The sequence below is a fragment of the Cibotium barometz genome, chromosome 11, assembly GCF_041138505.1.
Source record: "Cibotium barometz isolate CiBa-2024 chromosome 11, ASM4113850v1, whole genome shotgun sequence".
NCBI classification, from domain to species: Eukaryota; Viridiplantae; Streptophyta; class Polypodiopsida; order Cyatheales; family Cibotiaceae; genus Cibotium; species Cibotium barometz.
The window spans coordinates 46805363-46816834 of record NC_141056.1 but is presented as its reverse complement, the minus strand read 5'-3'; the positions used below and the strand labels follow the sequence as shown (position 1 = coordinate 46816834).

Here is an 11472-nt window from a genome sequence, read left to right as displayed (position 1 = left end):
AATGGTGAGGCATAAAGTCAAAAATCCCAAGAGGCGAAGTACATCTTGACCTACATGCATGCTATATGCGCGTTTACAACTTCTAGCTCAACCTCACATCAATGTGTAGCTAGCTAACACTTAACAAACTAGATAAAACTTAATTGTACCATTGTTAAAATTGATCCCACGTAAGTAAAGACATAGTCCATGGTAACATTTCCCCTCCAACTTGGGGCCAATGAAATGATTGATAGCAATGCAAGCTATACCCTAATAATGTTTTAAAAAAGGCATATTCATGAAACCTTAGCTATGTTTTTATTTTGGATTCACTAACAATGACATATTTGGACCTTAAGTCCCCTTGGTGTGTCACTACATTAACTCCTCTTGATTGGTGCAGCTCTCAAATTTCTTGAGTCACTTTTGGCTTGTAAGTATAACCTTGTGCTGCATTGACTCTAAAAATCATGCAGCTAATGGCCAAAAGCTTAGCCATCACTTTGTCCAGCCTCCTATCCTAAATCTATTTATGGGACTTCTATATATGTCGTAGTTGACACGTGACAAGGAAATCATGTTCACACCCCCTCCATCTACATCTCAATGGTTTTACATATTGCACAAGTACTAATACAGAGCTTTCTGTGGGAGAACAACTCTTTTACAGAGCTTTCTGTGGGAGAACAACTCTTTGAAGATTAATCCATTTCATGTCCCACACAGATCTTTCTGTGGGAGAAACCTACCCTTTGTTAGAATGTAGATTAAGCCAGTGGGCTCTAGTCCACGTGGTAACACCCCAACTTGCAGATGCGCAGGTTTGGGGTTTGAACCCCTGGCGCTAAGATAGCAGTATAGATATAATCAAACTCTTTTTTAAAAAAGGATAAAGATTAAAATGTTGAGAGACAAGCACAAGCACACCTATACACATTCAAGTGAAATCAACTCACCTAGGGGTGGTTAATACTCATGGAGCGAAGACCCACATTTCTTTAGGCAGCTCTGCCAGTCATAAAGTGAACTAAACAAGGCTTACAAAGTTCCTCATATTGCCTTCACATACTTGAACAACATAACGTAACTAGGCTGAGTAGCTAGCTCCCTTTGTGACTTCTGTATGAAAACCAGAAAATACACTAGGCAAAAACCACTTAAGCACATATGTGATGCCTTTATTATGTTGTAAGAGCTCTGCAACCCTTCTCTCACCAACTATCAAAACCTGAAAATTTAGTCCATTTAAGTCACTCCAGTTAATCACATCATGCCATGTAGCATGGGAGTCTTCACAGCAGCAAAACAGGCGGCACCAATTACATGGATCATGCTTTGCGGCAAACATCTCCTTCACATACATAACCGGGCTTACTCCCTTCCACTTCACCGGGCTTACTCCCTTCCACTTCAGACGAATCCCCATTCTGTGATGGTATGTTGTCACTTTCTTTTACGCAGCCTGGATGCAGATCATAGCCACATTCTGCACAATGGTAAACCCAACCAACTCCCTGCTCATCACACTCATCACAAACATAGACCTGTCCATCATAGGCATTGTCTGTCAAGCTTAGTGCATGCTCATGCTTGGTGGTAACTTTTTTTGGAAGTTTTTCAGCTTTCTCATCAATGGTTCTCTTAAGCTCTGCAAGCCGATCTTCAGTAAAAGGAAAGGAATCAGCTCCATGCAAGCTGATAAGCCCACGACCATCACTTGTCACTGTCTTCCCATTAGGACCAATGATCACCAACTGAGGTATCCCTTCTATATCAAAGTATTGAGAAAGACTACTCTTTAAGTTGTCATCAAATGGCAATGCAAGCCAGGGCATACCGTCGTAATACTCCTTAAAGGAATCCTCATCTCTATCACTGGACACGAATATAACCTCGAATTCCTCACCACGGCCCTTTAGCTCATCATAGACAGACTTCAACTTGGGGGTGAACTTCCTGCAGGGAGGGCACCAATGTCCTGAGAAGTAAAGGCCCACTGTCTTCCCATTTAAAGAAGCAACCTTAACCTGCACAATTAAATTATCACCGAAGTGGTTAAATTACAATGCTAGCAACCAGAAACTCGAATTAGGTTGAAAGTATTTTTGGCCTGCCTTTGTACATGGAATGCATTGAAATTTCTGCTATCAACGGAATAAGATGATAACACAATTTAAAATTTATTCTCTCTCTCTCTCTCTCTCGCTCTCTCTCTAGTAAATATATACGTAATACAAAGAATGATAATACTGTAAAATAATACCATGGTTAATAAAGAACTAGTAATATAAAAATGATAATTGTTACGACAATTAACAACTAAAACACAAAAATAATTGATATTGTATAATAATGTATGATATTTCATTATTTAATTATATATGCTAGTATATTCTAATAGGTAACACAAAATTAAAATTGGAGAAAGATATCACAGAAATACTTACCGACTAAAATACGTAAACAATTTATATTCTGCTATAATATATACCATAGAAATCTCTCTCTCTCTCTCTCATTGGCATAAAACCTCCATGGCCTACATTATGTACTGGGTCTCATAGGTCATTTTGGCCTCCCGCAGACACTTGCAGAACTTTTCTTTTCTTTTTCATCAGGACCTGACCAATTTTTTAAAAAAACTTCTCGTCTCTCAAGGATCTGTATGTCACCTGGTCGAACTTGGATATAACAAAGTCCCTTTCCTCTGTCACAAGAAGGGTTTCCAGTGTCTGGGCTGCACGCTTGGCCTCTTCCTCTTTCTTCAACTGTTCTAGTCTTTCTGCAGTGAAAGGATAACCCTTCATCCCATACTTGTAAACAAGTTCCATGCCATCACTGTTAAGAGTCTTTCCCTGGTTGTCCAAAATAACAAGGGTAGGGATGCCTTCCACTTCAAACCAGTTGCTGAGAATCTTTCTAGTCTTCAGATCAGTGTATGGCACTGCAAGCCATGGCATCTCTTTGAAATAGTTGTCAAACGATTCCTGGTCTTCATCAGAGGAGACAAATACAACCTCAAACTCCTCGCTTTTTTGTTTCAATTCAGAGTATATCGATGCAAGGACAGGCGTGAACTTCTGACAAGGTGGGCACCAATGTGCAGAAAAGTAGAGCGCCACAATCTTTCCTTCAAGGTCTGCAACTTTGACCTGGAAGACCAAGCAATAATAAATAAGATGTCTTCACAAATGAAACATTAACATATCTCAAATTGTACCGATAGATCCAAATGGCATCCAGAAGAGATCCAATGTACACGCGATGAATGTGATGGGTCTACCATTCACAAAATGCTATGATCAAAGGCCCTCCTGCAAGGAATGAAACTGAGACGCATAGAGTGTCATGGCACACTATGCTTTATTACCCTAGCTTTCCCTCAGGAGCAGGAAGTGAATCTCAATGCACTGATTTTTAGCATAGCTACTATAGCATTCTTGCCATCCTATAAATCCCCACTATGTACGAAAGGTATAAGTGACATCCATGCATAAAACGTGTATGCACCCCGACATGTATGCACGCTCCCCATCATACATATAATTTATGCGAATTTATGTGGGGTTCAACCCCATGATCACAGACATGGTCATGCAAAGTGAATAAAAAGAGGATATGTCCATTTGGCATACCTGATGTCCATCCTTTGATGAGATGAGGTGATCTCTGTCCTCATGAACTAAAAGCAATTGCAAGTTCTGATTTTCCTTCCTTTCCTGGGCAGCTTTATGGAGGGCAGCAATTCTCTCATCATCAAAAGGGTAAGCTTCAGCCCCCCATTTCTCCAGGACAGCCAGACCCTGGTCAGAATGGAGGCGTCCGTCGGGGCCCAAGAAGGCGAGGCTGAAAATACCAGATTTGTAGCTCTTGACGAGCTTGGACCGAGTCTCGGCATCATCAAAGGGTACGGCAAGCCACCCATCTGGCAGCTTCTTAAGCACATCATTAAAGCACTCATCATCAGGCCTCTCATCAAGCTGGCTTGTTTGGCCGTACCTCCTGAGGGTATCGATGAGATCTGTGTCGCGATCCACGGCCACGTAGACGAAGGTGATTGGTGTGTTGTTCTGGTCTTTCTGGAGCTCCTGGAAGGGCTCTGCTATGACAGAAAGGGCGTGCTCAAGGGGAACGGGAAGCCAATGGGGGCCAATCATGATGCCCACAACCTTGTCCTCGATGGAGTCTGCCTTGACAGGGAGATTTTCTTTGTCGAGAAGGAAGTCCCTGCTCTCTGTGAAGAGGATCTGGGAGGGGCGAGTGGGCTGCGCCATAGCGTCGAAAGAAGATCAGAAGACCTTGAGGGTAGAAGAGAAACAAGCAGCGAGAGAGTGGGAGAGCGGTGGATGTATAGCTCAACTCTTAATAAGGAGCACCTTGCACGCCAAGGCGAGCATGGATAAGCGGACTTGCCAAAAGAATATGCGCTAGGCTGGACGACTACTTTTCCCTTTGCCTTTGAGGTTCCACACGTGGGCATTGTTTGGGTGCCATCAAATAGAGTTCATAAAAATACTCTTGAATGGTGAAAAAAAAAAGTGGGATGTAAGGGCATCATGTACAGAGCAGAGAGGCCCTTAACAGTAAGGTACATCTGTCCCCAATCACCGAGAAATATTCGATCACTAAGAAATATTTCTCGAATATTACTGATGAGAGGAGAAAGATGATTCGCTAATTTATCATACTTTACTGGCCTATCTGTACACTATGTCTCTCCATATTGAACTTTCTGAGATTTTCACGCGTAGAAAATATCATCGTTTGGTATCAAAATATTTGTCTCTCGAAAAGGTAAATCCAACTATATAATTGAATTGTAAATTTAATTTGAAAAACACATTTCCCCCAAGAACACTGTGTTTTTATTAGGTGTCACACAACCAGCCCCTCTACCCTATCTACGTCTTTACTCTTATTAAACACAGGCTACTTCCCTTCCACATGGCCAAAAGAGAGGACAGAGAGGACCAAGGGAGAAAGGGGAGAACTTCACTCTACCCTATCTATATCTTTATGTTTACTCATATTAAACACAAGGTACTCCCCTTCCACATGGCCAAAAGAGAGGACAGAGAGGACCAAGGGAGAAAGGGGAGAGCTTCATGCTATCCCTTTCTCAAATTTGAATTTTCTCATCTCATTTCATTTCAAATTTTTGAAAGGAGAGCTTCTATACTTCTATATTCCCCTTCCATCTGGCCAAAGGAGAGGAGGGAGAGGGCCAAGGGAGAGAAAATTTAGGGGCCTCCCTCTAAAAAGGTGAGCTTCATGATGAAAAATCAAGGGCTTCCTCTTAAAAAGGTGAGCTTCATAATGAAAGCTTGAACATGTAGGTGTCTCTCTCTTTCTCTCTCTCATTGTAAAGAAAAGAAGATAGAAGTAAAGAAAAGACAAAAGACATTATATGTAAGATGCACTTAGAGTGAGCACACCTCACCACGTATCCCCACCCATTAAAATTTAATCTAAATTAAAATATAATTAATTAAAATTATATATGTATGTGTGTGTACCAAGCCTAAACCAATTAGAAGGTTCATTCTTTGGCTTCTTTTGTTTTCTCCCCCTTCAAGGATATTCCCATCGTAAAAAATTGCACTTATGGGAAGTTATCCGTTTAGCCACCCTAACACTACATGTTTATTCATCTCAAAAGTAAACACCAAGCCGATTGCTTTTAGGGTGGATTTTTAGCTTTCAAAATATTTCTTTGCAAGAAAGTAAGCTTAAAGAAATGTACTCATTTTAAAATATTGCTTAAAGAAATGTACTTATTTAGCCACTCTAAAAACCACGTGTTTAGAAACCAAATGAGGATGATTTTATATTTGTTTTCTTCTCTCGAGATATTGCAAATGTTACCCATTTGGCCACCCCAAAAATTCATGTTTAGCCAACTAAAAAGAAACCACTAAGGATATTGTTTTTTGGTTTTCTTTTAGGGTTGTTTTTCTTTTTAGTCAAGATATTAAATTCTAAGAAATAATCCCTACAAAAAGCCACACATTTAGGTACCAAAGATTTACAACTTTTAGAAACCTTAAAACCAACGAAGAAATAATCCCCACAAAAAGCCACACATTTAGGTAACAAAGATTTACAACTTTTAGAAACCTTAAAACCAACTAAGAAATGAGAGAACTTCGGGGTTGTTTTTTAAAGCTTTCAAGGATACTGATCTTATGATTACATTTACACCCATTTTAGATTTCAAATTCTCGTATTGCAATGTATACAAATTTACCTATGTAGCTATTGTAAGAATTGTGAGTGTCTCTTGCTTAGAATCCAACCTTAGCATGCTCGGATCTTCCTATGCATTCTCTTTAATTCACCACCACCTCACTTACTCACTTTGATCTTCTTGATTCGCTAAGGTGGCAATTAACAAGATTGTACACATGGAAAAATACTGGATAACCCTAATTACTATGATAATCGAACACTAGTCCTATGGTGGGTGTAGCCTAATTAACAATATAATGATGATCCTAATAACTTAATCAAGCTTGACTCAAGCACAATTAGGTTACAAGATGGAATCTTGTACTCATAGAGAGGCTTGAGAGTTGTTTATGTTAATTGCTTGAAAATGACCCTTTTTATATGAGGAGGGTACACCTCTTATAAATCTACTCATGTGGGATAATGTCCAAGTGTGATATAGCTGCATGCTCCTGATCCTATTCCTCTACTCATATCTTGCCTTCAATGGCACCCCAAATTTGAACATCCCCCCCTTTGGTGCCATGATGTATAAGGTGGTCAAGTGTGGTGTTACAATATGTCATCATCCCCCCTAGGTGGATAAGTTGCTACCCTTAGGTGGTCAGGTGCGATAAGCTACTACCCTTAGGTGGTCAGGTGTGATAAACAACAAAATACTAGGTCTACTTATTTGGTGACCATTTACAATCATGGGCTAAGTTGGTGAGGCTTATCGATGTAGCTTTGGCTTTAGAAGAGATGCTCGTCAAGGATATTCTCTTTGCTTGATGAAGACTCCATGTAGTTGGCTTCTTGGTTCTTCAATATGCATCTTTTTCTTTATGTCTAAGTTTGTTGCAATGTCCACATTTGGGCTTGTGTTTGAGTTTGCATTCCTTTTGAAGTGTCCTTTCCTTTCGTAGTGGTAGCATTCTTTTATGCTGTTGTTGGTGTAGAATGCTTGTTCCCTTGAATGTGCTTTGTGTTCCATTCTTTAGCCACTTCTCTTCTTCAAGTAGTAATGAAATACAACTCTCAAATGTATAAATTCTTTAGAGTGGTCACTAGTGCACCATATTCCTCTAGCATGCTTTTTATAAAGTATCGCAAGTGCATCCTTTTCACCTATCTTTGCATCAAGGCCATTCAATTGGGTCATGATACTTTTCATTTTGCTTATGAATTGTTCTACTGACTTATGAAATTCCATCTTTAAGCCATAAAATTCTATTTTTAAATATATTTCCTGATTTTTTGCCCTGGTTTGGTCGTGGTTTTGAAATCAATGTGATGAATAAGGTTGGTGCCCAAGTGCAATCCAATTAATGACAGTGCTTGTTCATCTCTTTCAGTCCAATCCTCTATTGGCTTAGTATGTGTATTGTCCTTAATTAATTTCCATAGATTTTTATGTATGAGGAGATACTTCATTTGTGTGGCCCATGTGTGAAATCCTTCCCCAGAGAACTTCTCAACATTCGTGATAGTGCCTGATGCCATTGCAAAGGTCTTATCAGAGTCTGACTTCTGGCAATGTCTAACTGCTGACAAATTGGTAATGCAATGGACTTTTAAGTTCATGCAATGATGTGATTTGTGATGAAATTCATGGATCAAGCTCCTTAATGATAATTAACTATTAGATCTTAATCCTAATCTAATCCTACATTGATGACAACACTAATCTAAGGTGGATAAAAATGAACAATACTCATGGTGATGAGTGTGTGCTAATTAAGTTTAGACTCAAGTTCAGTTAGGTTACAAGATGGAAACTTGTACTCATAAAAAGACTTGAGATGTTGTGCTTGTATTCTAATGCTTGAAATGTACTCCTTTTATATGAGGAGAGTACAACAAAGCTACGATAGCTCATGTGAGATAACTTGGCTAGGTGACTTGGCACTCTAGCATCACTCATTTCAACCCCCCCCCCCTTGAAGCTAGATTGGGTACAATTTTTAGGCTTTCACTCTTCCTCTCACTCCCCTTGTGCTAGGCTACTTTGGCCTTTATGTTACTTTAGCTATGAATTTCAGCTTGAGTGCATCATATGGCCTCAGAGGCTGATTACATCAAACTTTTTGTAGAGACAAGAGGGGTGAAAAAGTACAATGGTTCTTTTTCTAGAAGAGCACGTCTTCAACTAGGACAGCTTTGGCCTCGATGTAGTTTACTTTCTTCTTTTTTTGATAGCAATCTTCTTCTAGGTGACCAATTTTTCCACAATAGTCACAAACAAGCTTTGGTTTATCTTTATTGTGACATTCATTCTTGGTATGACCAAGTTTTCCATAGTGATAGCACCTTGGAAGTTGAGATGTTGATTGATTTGTCCTTTGAAATCTCCCACCCTTTGTATACAGTGCTTGCTCACTTGAATGTGATTTGAATGATTCTTTATCTTTGAATTTGGATTCTTGTTCAAGTAGAGATGATTCTACATCTTGAAGTTTAGTGTTGGGAACATTTTTTAGTGTAGCAACAATTGATTCATAAGGTTATTTGTCACACTTTTTAGCAATACAATAATAGATTCATCTTCTTCAATGACTTTCTTTAATGCACTAAGTTGTTGTTTGATACCTTTGAATTTACTGATGTGTTGTGCCATGGTCTCAGTCTCCTTCTTATCAAGCTTGTAGAACTGTATGAGAAGGTTGATCTTTGAGCTCTTTGAGTCAGTGCCGAAAATCTTGTTGAGTTCCTGCCATGCCAACTTGGCATCCTTGATGTGCCAGCAATGTGACTAATCACATTGCTGGCATCCTTGATGCCAGTAATGTGACTAATCACATCATCATCAAGATTTTGAGCGATGAGGCCCAATGCTTTGTTGTTTTGAAGTGGCTCAACCTCCACTTCTTCATCCTCAATAAGGTGCCAAAGCCCCTTACGCATAAGCAAGTACATGGTCTTGCTTTGCCATGTGAAAAAACCATCATCTCATTAAATCTTGAAACAACTTTAACACGCTCTATACTGAGAAGGTCTTACTAACAAGCCTTTATTTTGCTTTGTTAGCAGTGTCTAATCTCATAAAAATTTATAGTGTGAAGGTCGGGAAGGTCTTTGCACGTGATAATGATTCACGGCTAGTGTCTAGTCCCAGTACAAGGATGATGATGAAGAAATTTCTCTTCAATTGAGTAATGCAAGAGGATGCGATGAATTTTGATGCAACAGAAGTTTCCCACAATGGAATAGCACTCTAATTTTCTAATTTTGCCTTTTCTAATTGTTCAACAATTTGAGAGTATGTGAGTGTTCACAAGTGTCAAATATCAATTCCACTTATGAGTTGCAACATCAGTTTTTGCTCTTGATGTGGTTGATTGGGCTGTTGCTAATTGTACTAATTAAACCTAATTACAATGATTAATAGGATTGATTCTTGGAGGATTCAATGGAGCAAGAGAAAAGAAATTTTGAAGGGGCTTTTTTGCATAGTCCCCTTGCCCTTGATGAGGACCAATGGCACAAGTAAACTCTTCAACAGCTCAAATTACTAAAAAGTTAATCAATTTGGTGAAGAACCAATGACTGGTAAATCACTTGTTTTGCAGCCTACTCAATGGACCATTTGGCATGAGCTTTGAGATGTAGACTCCCTATAGTATTTCTAAGGCACACCTTAAAGAGCTTGTCCTAATTCGTCTCACATGTGATGAATTTAAGCAAAAACCAGTTCACAAAACTGCGCTAATTTCTGGCCGCCGCGCCAACTGCGCGATGCTTCAATTCCTCCAAGCCACGCCTTCACCTATGGGTGCTAAGGATGCCCATACGTTTTGGTGGAAAATGGTTAAGGGAATAGGCAATGGCAACCCAATCAATTTTTTGCCACAAGAGAGAAGAAGAGGATAAGATGAGATTAGGTACACTAATGATGTGATTAGTGAAAATAATTCTAGAGAAGTGCTAATGAGAAGCTCTAGGAGAGAGGGAAGGCTTTGATACCATGTTAAAAGATTGAACATGGAGCCTCAAGCATGCATAGCTATGGTGTGCTTAACCCTAATTATTGTGATTAAAAAACACTAATCCTATGATGGGTGTAGCTTAATTAACAACATAATGATGATCCTAATGACTTAATCAAGCTTGAATCAATCACAATTAGGTTATAAGTTAGAGACTTGTACTCATAGATAGGCTTGAGAACTGCTTGTGTTCATTGCTTGAAAATGACCCTTTTTATATGAGCAAGTACACCTCTTACAAATGTGCTCATGTGGGATAATTTCCAAGTGTGATGTGGTTGTATGCTCTTGATCCTAGTCCTCTACTCATACCTTGCCCTCAATGGCATCACAAATTTCAGCATAAATTGGGCATACATAATTAAAATTGGCACTTTCACAGAGTGCCTACGAAAACTAACAGAGCTAAAACAAGGCCCAAAATGTGCAAAATTTTATTTAACATAGAGGGTCTTCTTCCTTCACCCAAGATGATGCCTCAATATGAGATAATGACTTCCCTATCTGCCTGTAACTCTCATAGCTACCCAAAAGTGTTTCTCCAAAAAAGAGATGGTTTGTTTCCTTGTGCTTATCTCTTGCTTACCTCTTGAGCAATTCAAACAAACCAGCACTCTAATACCATGAGAAGAATGCGAAGGAGAAGATGAATTCCCTATCTACTTGTAGCTCTCATAGCTACCCAAAATTGTTGCTCCAAAAAAGAGATGGTCCATTTCCTTGTGCTTGTCTCTTGCTTGCCTCCTCTTGAGCTCTTCACACAAACCAGCACTTTAATACCATGAGAAGAATGCAAAGGAAAAGATGACCTTGAGCTCCTTGTTGTAAGAAAACATACACACACAAAAGAGTATACAAGCATGTAAGAGAATACAACGTGCGGTGTATACAAGAGAACAGTAGGAACTTTCACAACACAAAACATCAAAACTCAAATTGCATAACAATAGAGATAGAGAAGAATATTATATTAATGAAGTGATACAATAGATGGCAAATCCCCACACCCATGTGCTCCTGTGAAGGGAGCTTTGATTAGCTGATCTCGAACTGCTAAGACAGAGGCTATATGCTAGAAGAAGTTAGGGAGTAAACTCATAGTGATAGTAGCTGATGAACTATGTGGAGAAAGGGTTAATCGTGTATCTATATAGGCATGTATATGCAGGGCAGCCCTACTGAACTGTGTGGAGAAGTGGTTAACCATATATCTATACAGGCTTGTATATGAGGGGCAGCCCTAACATGACCACATAGGTCCATAGTCATAGTCGGTGCCACCATTCGTAGTGTAATC

At 39.4% G+C, this 11472-nt stretch overlaps 1 protein-coding gene across 1 annotated transcript; it reads right to left on the bottom strand.

Annotated features, from left to right (window-relative positions):
• Positions 1-924: 924 nt before the first annotated feature.
• Positions 925-4509, bottom strand: LOC147634242 (putative nucleoredoxin 2). The gene is made up of 3 exons (XM_086805362.1): positions 3618-4509; positions 2655-3134; positions 925-2009 (listed from the first exon to the last, which is right to left on the bottom strand). Exons 1-3 carry the CDS (start codon positions 4254-4256, stop codon positions 1311-1313), a joined length of 1818 nt encoding a protein of 605 aa, XP_086661488.1. The 5' UTR covers positions 4257-4509; the 3' UTR covers positions 925-1310.
• Between the last annotated feature and the right edge of the window lie 6963 nt (positions 4510-11472).